General features: G+C 35.0%; 1 protein-coding gene across 21 annotated transcripts in view; it reads right to left on the minus strand.

The window, feature by feature from the left end:
- LOC117578236 (small conductance calcium-activated potassium channel protein) overlaps positions 1-24,205 on the minus strand; it is a 107,845-nt gene that overhangs the window by 64,922 nt on the left and 18,718 nt on the right. For 16 of the 21 annotated variants that reach the window (XM_034263647.2, XM_052007247.1, XM_034263641.2 and 13 more), the window contains exons 2-3: positions 8,748-9,998; positions 4,126-4,227 (exon numbers count right to left, since the gene is read on the minus strand). In XM_034263647.2, coding sequence (XP_034119538.1) covers positions 4,126-4,227; positions 8,748-9,998 — 1,353 coding nt within the window. The remainder of the gene's footprint in view (positions 1-4,125; positions 4,228-8,747; positions 9,999-24,205) is intronic. The other 5 variants (XM_034263646.2, XM_034263645.2, XM_034263644.2 and 2 more) reach the window with 1 other exon arrangement.

Here is a 24,205-nt window from a genome sequence, read left to right on the forward strand (position 1 = left end):
ACACAGACTCAATAATAAAAAAAAAAAACACAAAACTTTGCTAACTGACAACCGATTCAGGAACGAGACGGAGACGAAGAGAAAGAGAGAGAGAGAGAGAGAGACGCCTCCGGTCGCGTTGCCGTTATCCGCACAAATGTTGCTGCTGCAAATTCATTTTATTTAGATTTCAATTTTTCCAAGGGACGCAGACCAAAGAATAACAAAAAAAAAACAACACACAATCAACACACACATCGAAGAAAGTCGACGCTTGAATACACTTGACACAAAAATAAGTGCCAAACTTAATTGCATTCCAGTTTTCATTGGAAAACTCATTAGTTACATTTTTAAAGCTGTGGCGATCATTGTTAAATGAAACTTAACAGAAATTTTACTATAAGAAATTTCATTATTTACATTTATTGCTATATAGTTTATTCCATTCATTGAATAAAATTCATTTATTTTCACTGCCATTAGAAAAAATTGAAAGCAATAAAATTAGAAATTCCATTAGTTAAGTTTTTATAGTTCTCTCATTTATTGAAAGAAAATGCAGTAGTTATTTCAGTTACTAATATTTTCCCATATTTGCATTATTTTAATGAGTTCAGCTCAAATTAAAATCCATTAAAATATCATAACTGTTTTCATTTGTTAAACTCATTCATGGTATTTAGTTCATCTATTCATTGATAGATATAAATGCATATATTTTCGCATAGGCCATTAGGAATTGCACTCTTTTAAAGAGTTCAAGTGAAATTGCAATTAGTGGAAATTTAATTAGGGAGTTCATTAGAAACTTCATTGATATTTAAGATGTAAGATATTTTGAATATCTAAATTATCTTTAAGATATCTTTTAAGCGAAATGGAAATCTAATCTACTTCCATTAAAGTTGCCATTAGAAATTTGATTAGTTGCATTTCTATATGCAGTTATTCTATTCATTGAGAGCAAATTTATATAATCCCTCATATTTGCCATTAATAATTTTAATCATTTATGGTGTTTAAGGGAAATTGAAATCAATGAAAACTTTTATTACAGTTTTCATTAGAAATTTTATTAGTTAAATTTATTTAGTTCTTTTATTTATTGATAGGAGATTTGTAAGATATTTTCATTATCTAAATTATCAATGAAAACTTTCATTACAGTTTTCATTAGAAATTTCATTACTTAAATTTATATAGGTGTTCTATTCATCAATATTAAATTTGTAAGATATTTTGAATATCTTAATAATCTTTAAGATATATTTTAAGCGAAATGGAAATCTAATCTACTTCCATTAAAGTTATCATTAGAAATGTCATTACTAAAGCTTTAAACACTTTTAAGTGAGCGAGTGTGTGTGAAAGTGAGAGTACTCTGAAGAGAGAGCATCGCAGCACGCGACGCTGATCGTTGTGATTGCGGATTAACCGTAGCCGATTAACGATTGCGCCGATTGTCGGATTGTCGGATTGCCCGCCGAACGATTGCGACGCCGATGGCCGATGGCCGATGTCTTGAGGATTGAATGGAAACAGCAGCCGGCAGCAGCTGAGAGAGACATCCGCTCTGCTCTAACACAATACAAATTGATTTGCCTACGTCATGGAAACGAGAAAGCGTTGCCTCTCTCCCTCTCACTCTCACTCTTCCCTCTCTCATCGGATGCCTGATGGAAGCGGGCCAAAACTAAATGGTCATTTGTCTGCGGACAGGTTTGTATGAACTTGACGATGCCCTGCGGCCCATCAATTGTGCATTTTATTGCATGACTCACTCTGTTCCCCTTTTGCACGTTTTGTCGCTGCTGGCAAATGAGACATACCATAAACAACAAACCTTGTCCCAGATGGGCATTATTCCCAATTAAGCGATGAGTACCGAGAATTTTTATACATAATATTCAACAATTATTGGATGGCAGCCAATTGCAATTGTTGCGCATACTTTACCATAAAAGCAAAACCAAAATTGAAAAGCAAAGAAAAGAAAAAGTATAGACGCCAGCTTCCCAGCTTCGCAATTCCCAATAAAATTCCAGCACAATACAAAAAAAAAAAAAAGGAAAGAGTATATTAGGAAAGGAAAACATAATTCAAACTGGCCAACGAATGTAACCTTAAATATTTACACGATAGTTTAGCGCAACGAGAATCGATGTCGAGAGACAAATCGACAATAAATTTCATTAAAACGCTTCCCATAATACATCTTGTGTATTGGGATTTGCGGCTGAAACTGCCTCAAATAGATTTTCATATTTGAAACCACAAATTGTTAAACAATAGAATTCATCACAAATTTCAATAGATATTTCATTAATAATCAATTGGAGAAATATACCAGTTAACTCATTAATAAAATATTAATATATGGCCCATAAATTGTAAACTGTTTTTACATCAAATTTCATTGAGAGTAATTTCATCACAAATTTCATTGGATTTTTCATTAATAATTAATTGGAAAAATATTTGAGCTCATTATTATTAACTCATTAATGAGATATATTCAAACCCATAAATTGTCCACTCTTATTAAATACAATTTAGCTGTAAGTGATTTCATTAGAGATTTTATTAAATATTTCATTTGTGCTTCCTAAGCAATTGTAAAATATTACTAAATAAAATTTCATTGGTAGATTTCAGGAGTATGTAAAAAATTATTATTATTATAATTTCATTAGTAAGCTCATTAGCAATTGCATTAGAAATTGCTTTAGTAGATTCATTAAAGGTCACGAATTGTAAAATATTATTAAATAAAATTTAAATATATAAAATTTCATTAGGAATTTCATTTGTCAATTTATTAAAGCTTGGAAACTATAATTATTTTTATTATTTTATTAAAATTTCATCATTTAAACTTTATTTTTGGTCATTTTATTATTAATTTCATAAGCAATTTCATTAGAAATTACATTGGTAGAATCATTAAAGCTCATAAATAGCCAAATATTATGAAATTAAATTTCATATTTAGTAATTTTATTAATGCTTTCATTAAATATTTCATTAATGATTGTAAAATATTATTAAATGCAAATTCAATATAGATATTCGTTAGTTGGCAAAATTTTTTAACAAAATTTCATTATAGATAAGTAATAGCATTAGAGAATTTATTAGACATTTTATTGGTTTCATTAAGTTTGTAAAAGCAATGTCATTTAATATCACTCACGATCATCATAAAGTTTGCATTATTTGATTTACAGAGTAGCTTCAACACTGGCAATCCATAAAATATCACATAGATGCCAATTGAAACCCGGAAACTCTGCTGTTTAACCACAAAATCTGCTAGACAACTCATCAAATCGATTTGAAAACATATTTTTAGGTAAATATTACAAATTCAAAGAAATGTTTGGTTTTTTTTTTGATTTTTTTTTGTAAATGGTGCATCAAAAAATGTTGATTCATAAGCAAAACGAGTGCATTTGGTATTCAACTGGCAGGCAGAATCATTTGTTCGAACAAACGAAAGAAAAAACAAGAACTACGCTTACCTTTATGATCAATTTGATCGTTTATGGAAATACACTTAAATCTCTAAAAATATTCTACTACTACAGAGAACTCTACAAGCAAATGTAACAACGAGCTATCGAGTCAATGAGTGAATGAATGAATAGCGAATGAATAAGTGAGTGTAATGGCGATGAGTGTTTTTTTTAAGCGGCATTCGTTTTGAAAATACGTTTTTAAAGTTTGAAGAGCTCAATTTGATGAACCAAGTGGTTGATTGACATGAAGTATATACTAAATATACTAAATATATACTATATATTTATGAATATGTGTGAGTGTGAGTGCTAAAAACGAATACGAATACGTATCGAGAACGTTTCAAACCAAATTACGTTTACGGGCATTCAATGCATTAAATGTTTCGCATTTTGGGAAAAGGGGAATTTTAAACAGTGCTCAACTTGAACTACAAAACTTTTGGTATTTTTTTTTGTATGTACACAATACATGTAATTTATATATTTGTATATTTTTTTTTGCTTGGTAAAAACTTAATTGAAGTTAAATTTGTTTTTTGGGTTAAAAATGCTATTTTTGCTATTACAGTTTTTGGGTTTTGTTTTTTGTATTTTGGATTTGTAAGATTTAGTGATTAAATACCATTTTGGAGCATTGAAGCGTTTCGTTAGTGGCCTCTGTGAAGGCCCTTCTAAGTCGCAATTTTCGGCTTTCGGACAATGTGCGAGGCATTAGAAGAACGCCCTGAGGAGAATTATTGGATGCGAATTGTGATTAGTACAGTAGTTGATTGTTGTTCCATCAAATTAGTTAGTTAGTTTAGTTTTTGGGATTAGTTAGTTACTTTGGTTTTGGGGGAGGGAGAATAATAAATATATATAAGTACATATGTATATGGAGACACTAGAATTAACACTAACTAAGGAATAGTTTTCAAAAGAGTTACAGACTTAGTTCAATACACATTATACAAAAGAGTTAGACATAGTTATAAATATTATAGTATATAGAATACTAGACTCTAAAATAGTTTCGAAAGTAATTTGTGCACTTGAATTTTTAAAGACTACAAATTTCAAAAAGGAGATGATAAATGTTGCCCATCAAATTCCAACTAATTGTTTTGCAATATATTGAATAGAAAGCTATGAAAATATCATTTATTGCATTTCAAATTTGTCACACAAAACGTGCCAGAAATCGATTTGAATTTGAATTTAAATTTGTATTTGTTTTGTGTGTGGGAACCTTGAAATGAAGAAGATATTCAATTGAGAAATTTTCGCATTTAATTAGTTGGAATTTAATTCATTTGACATTTTGCGCTTGTTTTGCAATTTTCACAATTTTCGCAATTAAATCATCAAGTTATCAAGTTCAAGCTCAGCTGGCTGGAAAATGTTGTTTCATTGAACAACAAATTGCATTCGATGAGAGAGAGAGAGAGATAGAGAGAGAGAGCAAAAATCATTAATTAACGCATTTAATGATGTGAGCGCTTCACATTACGCATTTCCATTGCCATTTCCATGCGCATTTCCATTTCCATTCACATTCACATTTCCATTTCCATTGTGTGCACACAATTTGCTCATTAATTGCATAGAACAAAGTGTTGCATACTTTCGGGATGAAAATGAAACTCGATTGCTGCTGCTGCTGCTTCTTCTTCTTTTTCTTCCATTCATCTCAATTAAATTGCGCAGCAATTGGGCAATTTTATTTTGTTGTTGTTTTCTTTGTTTTTTTTTTTGTGGATAAATGAATGAAAAGCCATTTGGCATTTTGCAAAAATTATAAATAATTGCGAAACTATGCGATGATGATATATGGGGACTATGAGAAGCATATTAATATGATAACGCGCAGACGTCTGTCATTGTCAGCGTTCGTTCCCTCTCGCTCGCTCTTTCGCACGTGTGTGTTTACGTTCATACGTGAACTTGGCATTTGAGAACTTTGCTCACACACACAAACACACACACACACACACACAGACAGACAGACAATGCACCCACAATGAATGAAAAGTTCTTTTTTGGTTTGGACAGCATTGCATAATTAAGTGCAAAAAGCTTTGGCGAAACAAAAACTATCGCGCGCGCAAAGCGACAAAAGCTTTCCACGCAAAGCTTTGCCGCTTACTGCGCTTTACACGAGACATGTAAAATGCCAAGAGAGCTTTGCTTTGCTTTTGCTTTTGCTTTTCCCGTTTGCTTACTACAAAGTGAGTATTTATATTTACTATATGGTCGAGAGCCGAGTACTTTAAATTGCATACAAAATTGATGAGCGCGAGAGGCGAAAGAGCTTTAAGCTCTTAGGCTAAATGTATGCAATAGTCGTTAAAAACGAACAGAAAACTAAAGTGGAGGAAACATTGGGTTACAAATGCCGTTGGGCTACATCATTATCCTTGCTTGGCCATTAGCTTTGGCGCTAGTTACATTTTGAATGTGACAAAGCTTTTTACCCCACACACACACACACGCACACACACACACGTACACAAATTGGCCATAAGCTGCTTTGGTGTTTAACAGCAGACTCGGACTTGGGTGAAGCTCATTTATTGACTGTTCCTGGGGCTATATAATAAACCCAACAGCGAAAGTGTCAATTATCTCCCTCTCTCTCTCTCTCCTTCCCTCTGATAGTTGCCCCCCTCTCTCTCAAAAAAAAAAAAGATAAAGAAGCAGACGAAGCAAATGTCAAAGAGTGAAAACATTCATCAATCATTTTAAGGTCAGAATACAACACAGAACAGAACAGAACAGAACAGAAAAGAGGAGAGAACAGAAAACAGAACTTCAGACATTGTCGAAAATTTATTGATATTAATTACAATTCTAATTACAATGCCAGGCTATATTTAGAGAGAGAGAGCCTCAAAGTGTTAATACAAGTATTTCGACGTGATCTGACTACGAAAAGGAAACGACAAAAACGAAAAAACGGGAATCGAAATGAATTGTAATGAATAAAAGCGACTGGCAAATGGACAAAATGGAATATTGACGGGCGACCAAAACTAATTTACAATTCCAGCGCATTATGAATAATCAATTTCGATTTTCGGCTACGACATTTTTTCCGCCACTCACAGAGTGTGAGTGTGAGTGTGAGTGGGAGAGAGAGGGAGAGATTTCAATTTTTTTTTTTTGTCGATTTTTTGGGTTACGGTTACGGTGACGATTAAGGGCCGGAATGACCTCGTTGAAAATGAAATTGCCTCTCGAAGTGTATAACGAATTTGATTTACAATCGCCCGTCAAATAAACGAAATACCAAAACCTTCCCCTCCCCCACCCACACTTAACCACCCATCAAAAAAATCACTCAAATCACTCATACCACCCATCGACCCAATCCAATCTCCCTTGGATACATAAAATGCCTCTCTTAAGTCGTTCCAAGCAAGTAAACAACGAACATTTTTTAATTATGATCGGGACGGGAAGCAACACAAAATACAGTAATAAAAAAAACAAACACATACACACACGCAGCGCTGAAATGCTCGAAGAAGTAGAAAATATTATAATTAATATTATTGGGCCAACGTGGCGTATGAGCAATATTGATTTTCACTAATTGGATTTGAGCGCGTGAAAATGTGAAAAATGAGAAACACATACAAAGAAAACACATAAAAAATAGCAAAAGAAGCAGCATGTTGTATGTTGTATGCATTGAATGGCGATTATAATACTTAATGTTCTCTCTCTCTCTCACTCTCGATGCTTAAGTACTTAGGCATGGAATTCAACTTGAGGCAAAAACTTGAAACTCGCTTACAATCTAGAGAAGACAGAGGGCATATTATATAGTATACTTAAGAGGGAAAGCAAACAAAAAAAAAAACAAAAAAAAAATACTGCTGACATCAGCATAAAACATAAATTGCAAGTATTACTATCGATAGTTTTCGTTACATTACATCGATTGGTCTCTAACATGGTTTACGATATATATTTATATATATAGATACTAAATAGAGTGTGTGTTTATGTGAGACAACATTTAAGGGAGGGTTTCAACACACAGCTTATAATGCAATATCTAAAATGAAATAACCTATCGATACTGCATACTATCGAAACTATCGATTACGCTTAAAAAGTTAGCAAACTTCATCAAACCTATTTCACTTTAGCCAACAAAAGAATTGCACTAAGCATAAGTCCGATAATTACATTGCTGCCCAAAAGTCTTCGCCTTCTCCTGTGTGATTTACTATCGATAGTTGTCTTTAGCTTGTATCTAAACTCAACTGGTTAGTTAATCATTAGTTTTACTTTAAGTATTACTAATACATCGTTTAATTTAGCAGTCAAACAATGAATACTTCGCTTTTCTTTCAGCATAAAACACAAATTGCGATAATTACTATCGATAGTTTTCGTTGCAGTATATCGATTGGTCTCTATGATGGTTCACGATAAATATATCTATATATATATAGTGAGTTTTTGTGACATTTAAGGGAGGGTTTCAACACACAGCTCACAATGCAATATCTAAAATGATATCAGACAGGCGACTGACCTATCGAAACTATCGACTGTATACGCTGAAAATGTTGGCAAACTTTCTAAAACCTTTCTCACTTTAGCCAACAAAAGAGCTGTATTAGGCATAAGTTACCATAATTACATTGCTGTCCAAAATTCTTCGCCTTCGGCTTACTATTGATAGTTGCCTTTAGGTTGTAGGCTTTACTATCGATGTTTGTCCTTAGATTGTTGACTTTACTATCGATAGTTGCCTTTAGGTTGTTGATCATTTGTTTTACTTGAAGTATTACTAATAAATCTTTTCATCTATCAGACAGACAAAGAATACTTTGCATTTGACTATCATTAGTTATCGATAGGTTTATTGTTATGGCATAGCAGACAGACAAGTGTGACCAATCGATTATTTTGTACACATAGAACACACATAGAGAACATCGAGTGCTAGGGGACAACAACGTCAAGGCGAAGCATGGGGCGGGGTCGGGTTCAGGTTCAGGTTCGGTATGTTTTTCTGTTACACACACACTGTAGAGTTGTTGTTCTATGTACATACAAACAAGAATATACATATGAGAGTGGCAAAATTTGTAGGTTATGTCAACACACACATAGTTTTTGAAGGTCCTTCCTATGTTATGTGTGTATTGAAGTTGAGGTTGAGGTTGAGGTTATGTATTCCCAAACCAGCAAGGAAAGGAATAAAAAAAAGACTAGAGAACTAGGAAAAGTTTTGCGGTCGCTTACCTGTTTAAATGGACGCATGCCACCATTGATCCTTAGGGAATCGGCGGCAATGCCAGCAATGCCATCTGTGGTGCTTTCGCGCAGCTGCTTCAGCGACACATTCGGCACCGTGTGGGAGTGTCCACATGAGCTATGCGACCCACAACAGATGGCCGTGGTGCTCGACTCCGGTTGCGAGCTCTGCCGGATTATTCTCGACCCATTTGTCGGCGATGACGTGATGAGCACCGGCGGCACTTGCTGCTGTTGCTGTTGTTGCTGCTGATGATGATGCAGCTGCAACTGTTGTTGATGTTGCAACTGCAATTGCAACTGTTGCTGCTGTTGTTGCTGCTGCTGTTGCTGGAGGGCCGAGTTTGATATGCAAATGGCCATCGAGCTGGTCAGGTTACCCTGTTGGAAGGCACTTTTAACGCTGTCCCGCGACGCCGAACGATCGATCTGCTGGCCACCCAACATTGTCATCGTGTTGGCCATCGTTGTGGAGATCGGTGTCGTTGAGGCACGTCGACTGCAGTTGCGACAGGCGCGACATCGACTCGGCGCACTTGGCGGTATGCTCGACGATAGATTCTGATATGATGATGTGCCCAAATTGGGATGACTTGAGCCATGACCGCTTGGGCTTAAATTCATAATTGATATGGTCGGTTGTTGTTGTTGCTGTTGCTGTTTCGATTGGCTATCAACCGATGGTTGTTGTTGCAACTTGGTCGTTGCAGCATTGCCAGCCACGCTGGCCGATGCTGATATTGTTGTGGTCGTTGATGTGTTTTGTGTTAGTTCTTGGTCCTCTTCGTGTACTTCGATATCAGGCACTATGGCTGCACGCAGTCCCTGCTCAATATCCTCATCGTGCCCCATTCCCATTCCTCCTCCTCCTCCTCCTCCCATTCCCATCCCAACTCCACCTCGCATACTCTCCTCAGAGCCCATGCGCATCTGTTGCGATTGCGATTGCTGCGGACTCGTTAGATATGTGGAAGTGCGATCTTGACGCATCAATGTCGGTTTCCCTCCCGACGTGGAAGCCATTGAATTGTTTGCTGCCGCCGCTGCTGCTGCTGCTGCCGCTGCAGTTGTTGCTGTTGTTGGTCCGTTTGCCGCACTGTTGTTGCACTTCACCTGACGCAACAGCGCACTTCGACCCCCGCCGCTCCCCTTGGTCGTGCTCGACACTAGCAGCGAGTCCGTCTCCTCGGAGCTAACATAGCCCGAGTTCGCGTTATCGTTTAACTTTTGAATTGACATCTGCAAAACAAGGAGAGAAGAAAATGATCATATTTAATAAGCTACTTCATATGCAATTGGCAGCTCTATGCTGCAGAGTGGACAGTCTTATTTGAATAGTATATTGTTAATGAACATTAGTTATGGTTTAACTTTCGAATTGACATCTGCAAAGCAAGGGGAAAAGAGGTTTATATTTAATAATTTACTTCATATGCAATTGGCAGTGCTAAAATGCAGAGTGGACAGTCTCATTAAAGGAGTCAATTAAAAATGTATATTAGTTATGGTTTAACTTTTGAATTGACATCTCCAAAGCAAGTGGAGAAGAGGTTCAGACATATTTAATAATTTACTTCATATGCAATTGGCAGCACTAAAATGTAGAGTGGACAGTCTTATTTGAATAGTATATTGTTAATGAACATTAGTTATGGTTTAACTTTCGTATTGACATCTGCAAAGCAAGGGGAAAAGAGGTTTATATTTAATAATTTACTTCATATGCAATTGGCAGCACTAAAATGCAGAGTGGACAGTCTTATTTGAATAGTATATTGATAATGAATATTAGTTATGGTTTAACTTTCGAATTGACATCGGAAAAATAAATATAGAAGAGGTTTATATTTAATAATTTACTTCATATGCAATTGGCAGCACTAAAATGCAGAGTGGACAGTCTCATTAAAGGAGTCAATTAAAAATGTATATTAGTTATGGTTTAACTTTTAAATTGACAACTGCAAGGAAAAAGCTTTGCTCTCTATCTACTTCATATGCAGTTGGCAGCGCCTTGCTGCAGAGTGGACAGCCTCATTTAAAAAGCAATTGCTCGCTTTCTTTAAGTTAATTTCCATAATATTAGTTAGCAGCTCTATTCTGCAAAGTGGATAGTCTCATTTTAAAAGTAATTCTGCACTATGTAGTAGCTTTTATCATTCAGTTAGCAGAGTGGACATTCACATTTCCATAGTAATTATCAGCCATGGTGAATAGCGTGACTTTATAATAAATTGCATTTTATATTGATAGAATACATATTCGTTTTCAGTTAACAACTCTGCTCTGCAGAGTGGACAGCCACAACTAATTAGTAATTATCTTTCTGCAACGTATTCACGTTTGTTTCTTTCACTTTAGTAATCCCATAACATTCGCTTATAATAGATAGTATTTTTAATTGACCCCAACAGCTATTAGCATGCAGTTAGCAGCGCAGAGTAATTATTCTTTTGCTTAGCTTATTTTGCATTTTTGAAATAGAATAAAGTGCATTTATATTTAGTGCGCACTTTTAATTGATAGCAGCTCTATTTTGCAAAGTGGTCAGACACATTTGCAATTTGTAGTTATCTCTGAGCTGGTATGTCATTTTCTTTCAAATCGTTAGCAGCTCCGTTATGCAAAGTGGGCAGGCCCATTTATGCTAAAAAGCTACCAGCTTGTCACAACTAATTGGCAAAGCTGCAGCACAACTTTTCTCAATTGACAAAAGGAAGTTGAAGTGCAGCTCACTAAAAGTTTCAAGCCGATAAGTTGGCAGCACCACAGAATGACATTATTATGGACTTTTCTAAAAGGAAAAATTTATTTTATATTTTACTAAAGAATTGCAAATAAGAATTCTAGTTGAAATTTTGAATACAAATGAACAATTGAATAACTATTTTTTTCAATATTTGTGCATTTAAATTTAAAAATAAAAGTCAAGTAACGGAAAAATTTATTTTATATTTTACTAAAGAATTGCAAATAAGAATTCTAGTTGAAATTTTGAATAAAAATGATCAGTTGAATAACTATTTTTCAATTTTTGTGCATTTAAATTAAAAAATAAATGTCAAATAACAGAAGTTTCTTATCAGAGTTGAAATCGGCAAATGTTTGAATATCAAAATTAGTCAAACACATTTAATCAACACATTTAAAAAATGTTCTTTTTAATGTGTTTACTATGTCTCGCTCTAATAGAGATGTCTGCCAAATGACTTGATTATAGTTGAGTCTAAAGTCTTAAGCAATTCAATTCAGCAAATTTGACTAGAGTAAACACAGCTTCGTTTCCATGCTGGGCAGCACTGGCAGCAAAGCAGCGACGGGCATCACTGGCCAGCAAAAAAAAAAAAAAATACTCGTAAAAAGTGCAGCTTAAGTGGAATGAAGTCAATGTTTGCTCGCAACAGAAAGGCAACGAAAGGGAAGAAGCTGAGCTTAAGCTCTGCCCAAAGCTGCAGCTCTGCAAAAGCTCTTTTTCATAAACTAAACACGAGGCCGAGTGACTAAAGAAGAACTGAATTGAAAAAGAAACGGACAAAGATAACAAGCTGTGTTTATATAGGAAGAATGTACGTATGTGTGTGTGTGTGTGTGTGTGTGTGTGTATGCGCTTTGGCTGGAATTGGGACTGGAATTGAAGCAGGAAGGAGGAGAACTTGATGACCGCACACACGGGATAGCAAAACATTGAAATGCAAACATGAACTCACGCACAAGAGCTTAAGTCGACCAGCGACCATGAACATGTGTGTTTAGGTGTGTGCGTATGTGCGTGTAAGTGTGTGTGTGTGTGTGCGTATGCTTAACAAGCATTTCTATATGTCTATATTTGATATGCAAGCGGATAGATTGGCCGACTGCTGCGTAGTCGATGCCTAAAAAGTTTGGGTCGATTGACAGCCAAATGAAGGAGCGAGATAGAGAGAGCGAAGTAGAGTTTCATAACTGGATGGCAGGTGAAATTGTGGGTGGGGAGATGGGGCATATTTGCCGTGGCACAGGTGGATGCCACGGGAAAAACTAATTTGAAAACACACAACTTTCAAATCGGTAACAATGAAAATCAATAATTCAGCTATAAATACAAAACGAGCATTGTAAATTATGCAAGCAAGTTTCGTATTCTCACTCGCTCGCACCAACGAATCGGCTTACAAATTCTGTTTACTGCTGCCGTTCTTATTGTTCTTGTTCTTGTTGTTGTTGTTGATGATGATTCTAGCGCTGACCGCAGAGCTAGTGTTGGTAAACCATTCACAGAACTAGTTCGCTCATTCTTTTTGTTTGCTAGATCGCTCATTAATTTTTCATCGGTTCATTTTAGTTCAAAAACTCAACTTTCATGGTTCATTTTTAGGCCAATGTTTATTTTTCATTCATTTCTCATTCATTTTTCATTCATTTTCATAATTTGTTTTCAAAATTCCTTTCATTTTGATTGAACAATTCTTTCAAGCCGAGCATTTGAATTATTTAGTTGAACAGTTTTTAAGCGGCATTAAAAATCGATCGAAAGTATCGTATTATTTATCTTACAATATTCGTTCACATTTTTCGAATGGTATTAAGGATAGAAGGTGGCAGTTTTCTTAGTATTTCTTTTATAATATTATTTCACATTATTTAGAATTTTTTTACTATTAATATTATATGTATTTTTATATGAAATGCAGTTTTTTTTTTGTTATTTATTTTATAATATTCTTTCACATAATTTTAAGTTTTTAAGGATAGAAGATGGCAGTTTTCTTAGTTTTTCTTTTATTATTATAATTAAGGATGGAAGATGATTGTTAACAAATATGTTAACAAAAAGATAATTGTGAAAGCAATCGCATATAGTTAACATATTGCCAGTCTTGAGTTCAGTCAGATTCGACATGATTCAAATGTGTTATTTAGATTAAACCGGTACAAAACCAGTATCGATTCTAATGGTAGGGTTTCGGTAGAGAAAAATTCCATTTCTGTTATACTCTAATATTAATATGCTTTTTGTTCGTTCGCTCGTGAACAGCTCAACACTAATGCACAGTGACAACGGCAACAACAGCAACAAAAACAACAAGAACAACAACGAAAGCAGCATCAGTAACAGTTACAGTTAAAGTAACAGTTACACAGTTACATTAACACAGTTACAGCCACACTGACACACACAGGACATGAGTCTTGGGACATGAGCGACACGAAATGTGAAAAGTCGAACACCTGGAAAACCACCAGGCCGCTTTCCCACTCCCGCTTCCCAGTTAGCATGTCGAGCGTGCCGCTAATAATAGCCATCTACCCTTGGTGTCCCCAAGCTCCCAACCCCAACCCCCAACCCCAACCCAAGCCCTAGCAATCATCGTCCCCAACCCCAACCCGAACCTTTAAATAGCAATGTACGTACACAGTAAACCCATCCAAAGCCCCGACTGACTGGCCAGACAATTGTGGCACCCAAAAATTGGGTTAAAAAACATTCTCAATTTTTATTGTTTCGTGTTTTTTTTTTTTTTTTTCTTTTTAATACCTGGTAGTCACAGTTTAAACGAGTATTTTGGAAAGTTCCGAAAGTCTTCTTTTAGATTGTATATAAATAATTAAAAGCGTATTTGAACTTTGTAACAACAAACAAAGTTTTTAATGGCAAATGAAGTTCTAGTAACTTCCGTCGTTCTGTCTGTCCGTTGGCATTAAAGCCTAGATCTTTGAAACTATAAAAGCTAGAAGAACTAAATTTGATGACAATACTGCTGGAGGGTAAAGGCAGTTAAGGTGTTAAGGTATAACACAAATGATTGTTAGTAGTAGAGTATAGTATATATTTTTAGTATATTTCCTTAAGTTATTCCGCTTTGGCTGTCAATCTGGTATATTTTCCACTCTATGGTATATTTTGAATGCCAAAGGTTATATTTGGTATGTTGATATATAACTACATTCGAAATATACCATAGAGTGTAAAATATACTGAATGCCATATTTGGTGTATTGATATAGTACTCAATATATCAACTATAGTCTTTAGTATATTTTTTACTCTACTCATGTAGTACTATATCAATATACCAAATACAACGGTTGGTATATTTTTAGTATTTTTGGTATATTTTTCAATTAATGCCACACTGTTTTGCTTTTATTCACAATGGGTGGCGGGTATCCCAAGGTAGAGCACACACAATTCTGATTTTCGTTTTGGGTAATTCATTTCTGTACCAGGAGCAACTACCAGCTGGAGCTGGTATACCATAATGGAGTACCGTGAAGTGCCGAGCACCGAGTAATGTGTGCAATATGCAGGCCAGGCCAAGTCAAGCCACAACAGAACAGAGCAGAACAGAACGGAGGCAGTCGACAGCTACATGAATTCAATTTCCATAGCCAATTTTAAAAGAGCCATTAAAAGCAGTCGCTGAAGGCAGCTGACGACGACCCCGGGCCATATTGATTGGCCTGTCAACCTGACAGCCATGACAGTTTCCCTTTCCCTTCTCCCTACTCCCTGTTCCCCATTCCCCCGTTCCCCCGTTTCTTACACAATTTGGAATTTGGAATGAGGAATGTGGATTGCATTTGCATGCAATGTGTAATCCTTTGTAAACAATCAGACAAGCGAGAGGATCTGGTAATCAGATCGTGACTTGCTAGACATACTATATACATATGTATATATACATATAGATATACTCTGTACACGCAAACCAATTACAAGAGCAATAGAAAATTGCATTAAAGCTATAGAAATTTCATCACAAGATTGTAAATAATGTGAAATTCGGAATATGTAAATGAATCAAGCAAAAGATTGTAGAATGTAAAAAAGAAAGAAGCACAAAATTAATACAATAAATTATTCATTATATTTCCGAATTTATAATTCTACAAATTTTGTAGTTCCCACTAAATAATTCAATTGTAATTTGGTTGCTTACGGGGATAATTGATAAATAATTTAGTGTGTTACAATTACCCGTAGCTTAATTAAATAATGATGCTCTCTACTACAAAATTCATTTAATAGCCAGAACCGAATCGATTGCCATTATAAGCAGCAATGAAACGATGTTTGGCGCTTAATCAGACATTAAACAACTATTAAGCACAATTTATTTGTGCTCAATTGTAATTATTTCTAATCAATTTGAATGAATTTACTGCCAGCTAGAGTATTAAGAGAGAGAGCAGACTTTACCTTTTAAGATTGATTTGCATTTGCCGGTGAATAAATCAAGTGAAGTAAGTACAAAAAACGGATGTGAAAGGATGCAATGAAGTAGTCTCTATTACAGCTGCAGTTCGAAATGAGAACAAATTGAATGAACGTGGAGAACTGTGGAGATTGACCCCTGGTGCCATGTGAATGTCCTGTCGCAGGACACACTCAAAGAGAGAGAGAGAACGTGTGTGTGTGTGGAATAAGTTATGTGTCAGTTGCCCAGGTGACCCAGATGTCATTCAGGCAGTCGGCGTTAAAACATGGCCCACAGCACGAGCCAATAACAATAAAACAAAGGCGACAACAACAAGGAGTCAGAGTGGCCACAACGGCCACAGGCTCGTGTCCGAAACAGAGGAAACTGAAACTGAGGCAGCAACCACGACCACGATGAGAACGAGCACGAAAAATCACAAAAGGAAAAACAAAAAGTAACGCAACGGCAACGCAACACAAAAAAAAGACACACACAAACAACAAGAACAAGGAATGAAACCACAGTCGAGTCTGATTGACTCTGAAATACTTGAACAACTAATTTAGAAACACCTAAGGTATTCAAATAAAGAATAATTGAAAACAATTAAGAAAGCTAAAACAAGTTTATAATATTTCGTTCAAATAAAACATAAACAAAATAAAGCAAAATATACCATAAAATACAAAATATACCATAAGCCATTCAATAGCACAGAGTGTAAAATATACCATAAAATACAAAATAAACCATAAGATACAAAATATACTACAAACAACGTGGTATATTACGTAAAGTAGGAACTATACCAGAATTTCAACATACGCAAATATTGTAATTCAACAACTTTTAAAGTATGAAGTACAAATAATATCAAAAAATACCAAAAACTACGCAATATACCATAAACTACAAAATAGACCATAAAATTCAAAATATACCATTTAATACAACTTATACTGTAAAGTACAAAATAGACCATAAAATGCAAAATATACCATAAAGTACAAAATATACCATAAAGTACAAAATATACCACACAGTATATACAATATATGCCATGGAGTAAAAATATACCAAAAACAACACACTTTACCATATACCAAAATATACCATTAAATACAATATATACCATAATCTACAAATTATACCATAAAGTACAAAATATACCACAAATTACAAAATATACAAAACGACTTTAAAGATTTTTCTCTGCGCAGACCACAAATCAGGTATGCAAATTTATTTGTAGTAGAAACGCTTTAAGTAGAATTTGAACTCTAGCCCAAAATAATAATTCACATCAATTTTTGTTATTTAAAGTTATACGTAAGCACTTGATAATGCAGCCTTATAGTCTTACATCTTTCTTAAAAATTCGAGAATATAATCGTAAGTAAACATCAATCGCAGCATTATTTTTTTGCTGTTTTAATACTAAGAATAAATCTTAAAAGTCTCTGAGATCTAGTCGATCAAACAGACAAGAGTTATATTGCCTCGCTGTTGCATAGACTTTCTTTAGACACTAAGCTCAATAAATACCCCTCTAAGCTCTCAGTAGCGGGTATAACAACAGAGAGAGAAAACAGAAATGCAGGAAAAAGCTGAAAAAACAACAGCAGCAGTAGCGATGAGGCAAAAATGCTATTGTATAATGGCCGCTTCAGGTTTGCCCATTCAAACCTGACAGCGTTGTTTAATGGCCTGGCCACAATTCCGGACAACGCCTCCGCCCAGGCAACGCCCTCCCTTTTCTACTCTTGTTGTTTGCGGGCAGGCAGGTTCCCAATGTCCATTCCCGAATCCCCAAACGTTTCGTTCCTCTCCATCCTCTGACCTGCGTCAATCCGTCGCTCGCATGTACAGATAAAAATTTATTGCACAACTCAAAATCAGAGAACGGTGCTAAGGCGGAGGAGGAGGCGGGGGCAGAGGAGGAGAACAAAGAAAGCAGAACGGAGAGGCTTCATTCCGTCAGCAGAGAATTTACTGACTGACTGACTGACTGTCGGAATGACCGACTGACTGCCTGATTGAGCGACTGACTACCTCACTGACTGAAGGGACTGAAGGAACGGACGACTGTCTGAGCCTGACTCTTGTATAAATTCATTATGGTATAAAGCACAACAAGAAAATCGTTAACTTGACCAAAACCAGGCACAGTTTAATACCTCTTCTGTTTCGACTGTCGACTGTCGACTACCGAACTCCCGCTTCCACGTCCACACAAAAAGTATTCACACACATTTTTTGGCTCGACCTCGTTGCATTCGTCAAGCTTCTGTTAGCACTTTTTCCCCGTCCCCGTCCACGTCCTCTCCTCTCATCTCTCTTTTCCTGGCTGTTTTTAAGGGACGACGATAAAGAATGGATGAGTTGCCCGCAATGGCCTCCTATAGAAAGGCCGTTAGGTAACGTCGAGCTCTGAGCTCTGAGCACTCTCGTCCATTCAAAACCCTTCTCACTCGCTGCTTACAAACATACGTTTTGGAATGACGTCAGCATGCGACGAGGAGAAAGAAGCCAAGCGAGAAGCGAGCGACAAAGCGAAATATTTTATGAACAGCTAAATGTGAGGAAGCAAAAAGGACATTTCCTGAGCGAGCGCATAAAGCATGTGACAAAGTGAGAAGCAAAGTGGACAACGCACAACGCAAGGGCATCAACAATGCGAGTGAAACGCGATGCAAAGGGAATTGAGGAAGCAGTGCAAATTAACACGAAACAAAGCGAGAAGCAATAGCGAAAAGTAAAGCGACAAGCAAAACTGAGAAGCAAAACGAGAAGCAAGACGAGAAAGCGAGAAGAAATTTGGTTCTCGCTAGAAGAAGTAAAAATCGCTTGAAGAATATTAGAAGCAAAACAATAAATTAAGCGAGAAACAAAACCAAGAAGCAAGAGAGAGAAGCAAGGGCGAGTAGCAAAAGCGAGAAACAAAAGCATAAGCGAGAAGCAAAAGCGAGAAGCAAGAGCGAGAAGCAAGAGTGAGAAGTTAAGTGAGAAAAAACAGCGACAAGCAAAGCAAGAAGCAAGAGCGAAAATCAAAAGCGAGATGCTAAGCAAGAAGAAGGAGCGAGAAGCAAAAGCGAGAAACAAAGCCAAAAGCGAGAAACAAAAGCGAGAAGCAAGAGTGAGAAGTTAAGCGAGAAGTTAAGCAGGAAGAAACAGCGAGAAGCGAAGCAAGAGCAAGTAGCAAGACCGAGTAGCAAAAGCGAGAAACGAAGCAAGAAGCAAGAGCGAGTAGCAAAAGCGAGTAGCAAAAGCGAGTAGCAAAAGCAAGAAGCAAAAGCGAGAAGCTTCTCGCTAGAAGAATACTAGAATCGAAGTAAGAAGCACAGCGAGAAGTAATGCAGTATTGAACCTAAGAAGTTACTTGAAGAGTAGACGAAAAAGCATCGAATTGGAGTAACTAAACAAACGAGATGCTAATCAATGAAATGGGAAAGAAGCTAAGCGAGAAGCAAAGTCGAGAAAAGCATAAAAAAGAATGAGAAGCAGTTTGCGGTAGACTGTCCAAAAGTTTGCCAAGCAGAAAGCAAGAAACAACAAACAAACTTGAGGAAACAAAAAGTCGAAAACATACCAAATACAAAAAAAAAAGAAATAAGAAAACGGAAATAAAGGTAAAGTAGATAGAAAATGAGATGTACTCAAGAGCAAATTGAAAGCAATAAGGATAAATTCGCAGTTAATATAATAATACCGTAATTGAATACAGTTCTTAACGGAATTGTCATCAAGCAGATCTCTCTCCATCTCCATCTTTTGGCCACTTATCTGAATCTCAATGTTTTGTGCGAGAGCCGAATAAAATATTAATATATGTTGTGTATGCTAAAATGCTTATTGTGTGTGTGTTAAGGGGATTTTGGCTCAACTGTAATTTCGATATAATCAACTCTTGCTTTGCTTTGCTTCTTTTGCCATCTTTTCAAGTTGTCAGCAAGCAAAAAGTTGTAGTTAAGCTAAAAGTCAATGAGCATGATAACGGTACACACGGTACAGGAAGGAGGGGATTTAGGATTTTAAGCAGCATTTGATAGACCTTTTCTTTTTTTTGTTTGTGTTGAGCTACTCTCGAAAGGCTGCCAAAAAAGCTGACATCGATGTGGGTCGTCTACTACTCGTAAAAAGGACCTGTCGGGTTGTCAGGATGTTGTTTGCAGAACGTCGCCAGACAGTTTGGGCAATTGATGGCAAGTTAATGAAAGCCAAAACTCTGTGAATGCGCTCTGGCATTCATCTACATACTGGTACGGAATATACTATATATAATACTTTGATAATGAATGTCGCATACATAGACGGACGGACAGACAGACAGACAGACGGACGGACAAAAGGTTGTGCGAAAGCAAAATGCGAAACCGAAACACACACAAATTGAAATGACACACGAAAAATATTTAGATAGACATTGATGTGCTCTGTACCCCCTCCATTCCATGCCTCTTCCCTTCCTCCCCCTTCCTCCGTCCCTCCATCCCTTTCTTTAATGTTAAGTGAATGGTCCTCAACAACTGTCGAGACAGATATCTATAACTATGTACCTATTATACTTATACCTATGTCATATAATATTATATTCAAGCTGCCAACTGGCAAAGATGCTTTTCTCCTCCTCCTTTCCCTACGCCTCCTTCACCTCCCATTCCCATTCTATATCATAATATATAGTATAGAGAGTGAAAAGAATAGAATCTCGAAAACAATTACACATGCACAATAAAGATTATTTCTATAGAAAATGTGCAAATGGCAAGGCAAAAAGGAAAACGGAAAAGGAATCGGGGGAATCGAGGGAATGGGCACGTACTTAGCATTGAGTCATAAACGATTTTCCCATTTTCTTTCTAATTGAATGAGTATATATACTTAACATATACAAATATCTACATTTATTTGTTGAATACCCTAGATGTAAAAAAGAGAATGGGGTATGCTTGCACCTTATTTTAATACTCGAAATTAGGTTTGATTTTATTGAGTTTCTTCATGATTATTAAAGATTAAGTTTATTATAAATTGACACATCTTTAGCAATGCGGTTTAGTTAGGGAAACTTAAGTAGTATTTTAGCTCTCTATCATTTTCACAGCCCACACATTTTCATGTTAATACATGCCACAAAAAAAAGAACATTTTTTTATCTTAGCTCGTTTTATTGCCCCTCATAATGTTGCCCTAATTTAAAGCTTATGCTACATAATTAATGCAAAAACAGAGTTTAGCTAGCTTAGCAACTAAAAGTTTGTTTTCATAAATTAGGCATCTTGAGCCAAAATATCATCAGCAAAATAAAGCACAAAAATAACTAATATAGTCAAATTTAAACTGGCAGCAAGAAATATTCAATTTGCCATGGAACATTAAATTTTAAATGATCTACGCTAAATGACGCTTTATAGCGCAGCATTAAAAATCATTTGTGAAATTTAAATAGACTTATATATTTATGGCATATATATTCTTTTTATTATAGTTAAGTATTGTCGCCAGTTTATGATTTAATATGCATAAAAAGAGAAAAGTGAAAACGGTGTGACCATATATGTTTAATTTAGGGATTTTCAATATTAACGATGATGTATCGCTTACATTAGAGAACTGATATCGTATGGCAATTTAAATACAAAAACTGCATAACTAAATTGGATTGTCAGTTTATGATTTAATATGCATAAAAAGAGAAAAGTGAAAACAGTGTGACCATCGTTTTTATTTAGGGATTTTCATCATTAACACTGATATACATATGGTAAATTTAACACAAAAACTACAGCAAATTTCAGTTCTTTGTAGCAAATAAATCTAAAAAACCAAATTGAAGCATATTTTCGTCTACAAGAATAGATGCTACATATTTTCGCCAGTTTTTAAATTAATATACACAAAAAAAGAGCTTGACTTTAAATTATTGGGAAAGACAAAAAAAAAACAGTATGACCATATATTTTTGATTTAGGGATTTGCATTATTAACGATGATATATCGCTTGCATTAGAGAACTGATATCGTATACTAAAACTTCATAAATAAAGGTATTGCCGTCAGTTTATGATTTAATATGCATAAAAAGAGAAAGTGAAAACAGTGTGACCATCGTTTTCGTTAAGGGATTTTCATCTTTAACACTGATATATCAAATATATATGTATATCAAATCTAAAAAACAAAATTGAAGGATATTTTGTGGCTACAAAAAAAGATGCTACATATTGTCGCCAGTTTATGATTTAACATACACAAAAAAAGAGCTTGACTTTGAATTATTGAGAAAAGGAAATATGAAACAGTGTGACCATATATTTTTGATTTAGGGATTTCTATTATTAACGATGATATATCGCTTACATTAGAGATGTGATATCGTATGTTGAAATTTAACACTACAGAAGTCAAATAAAAATTGTAGGATATTTCAGCATTGCGGAAAAAAGATGTTCATAATTTTCATTTGTTTTTCAATACATTCGAATACGAAGCTGCCATACTCTAAGTGATTTGAAAAGGTTACACATATACATATATAGTATATATGTATATGAAAAAGTGGGCGGGCATAAATTGAATAAATTGTGTTGCTAGCAATAAAGATTTGGGTTCATTGGCTTGACATTGATGAGACAACGCTGATGGACTTGCGATGTAAATTGACTACACGAACTGTATAAATATTTTATATTTATACACTCGCACGCACACCTCCAAACCCACACACACACACACACATGACATACATACGACATAGAGAGAGGGGGGGAGAATAGCACATAAAAACGATGTGTGTATGAAAAAATAAATATATTTTGAAGTAGATGCAACCACAAGGAAAATCAATCAATGGAAGGCGCCAAAAATCAGCAGATGTTACAGCTATAGAAACAAACACACACATATGTATGTTATATATATACGCAAACACACGCACCTAGACAAGACCACAATGTGGCTGATGGCCCCGCCCCCCGCCTCCTTGGTGAGCAACTTAGCCAAATTGCCTTACGGAAAGTTAACGGAAACTTGTTTTGTCGTTTTCGCATGCAATAAAATGTTGGCAAATCAATTAACGCTTTGCATAAAACTCGTGTAATTTAACATTATTAATGTTTACCTAATCGATAGACGAAGACGAAAAACCACCAACCTGGCATCAGCATTAACATTAGCATTAGCATTAGCATTAACATTAGCATTAACAACATTCGCATTAACATAACGAGCCTAGTTGACATCTTTATGTTAATTGCCGCCTGTTAATGTTAATGTTAATGTTAGCCAGCAAGTATTTTAATAATTCGTTGCCAGAGGAAAAATCTATTTTAATAAATCTTGAAAGGCATTTACAAATATAGATGAATAACAATAAAATATTTTAGTAAACATATTATATGATGTGAAAAACATAACATTTTATAGTAACATCGACATCATTATGTTAATGTTAATTGCTGCCTATTAAAGTTAATAATCCGTTGCCAGAAAAAATCTATTCAATATGTCTTGAAAGAAATTTACAAATATAGTTGGATGACAATAAAACATTGATATTAAAAATAGTAGTAAAAATATTATATGATGTTAGGAAAATAATAACATTTTATATTAACATTGACATCATTATGTTGATGTTAATTGCTGCCTATTAATGTTAATCTTAATCAAGAAGTATTTTAATAATTGGCTGCCAGAAAATCTACTTCAATAAGTCTTTATCAATCAATATTTTATATATTGATATTAAATTGATAGTAAATAATAAGTTATACGAGGCCCAATGATGTAAAGAAAATAATAACATTTTATAATAACAGTGACATCCTTATGTGAAGAAACTAATAACATTTCAGTTAGTTTTTGTTAGTGTTGCACAGCAAAGAAATAAACATAGAAATTGCACAAATTAAAAGCAAAAATTCTAGTTAAAGTGAAATAATTAAAAAAACAAATTAACAATATTCATGTTGAACATTTTTATAAATAAAAAATGAAGTAAAAAATATAAAGAAAATGGTATTTGAGTTAATTTTTCAAATGAAAAACCAGCTACACTTGACTGGTAATAAAAATAATTATTAAATACAATAATTGAGAAACAAGTTTAATAAATACTAAAAACATTTATAGAGTTGTGAAGTTAAAAAATCGTATTTGAAATAATATTGAATTTATCTCGCAGTTTGCTTAAAGTATTCAGTAGTCGCTTCGAACAAACTGTTGTCTTTTAATTAATTCCGAGTACAGAGGATTAAAAACTTT

Source organism: Drosophila albomicans, chromosome X, assembly GCF_009650485.2.
Source record: "Drosophila albomicans strain 15112-1751.03 chromosome X, ASM965048v2, whole genome shotgun sequence".
Lineage (NCBI taxonomy): Eukaryota > Metazoa > Arthropoda > Insecta > Diptera > Drosophilidae > Drosophila > Drosophila albomicans.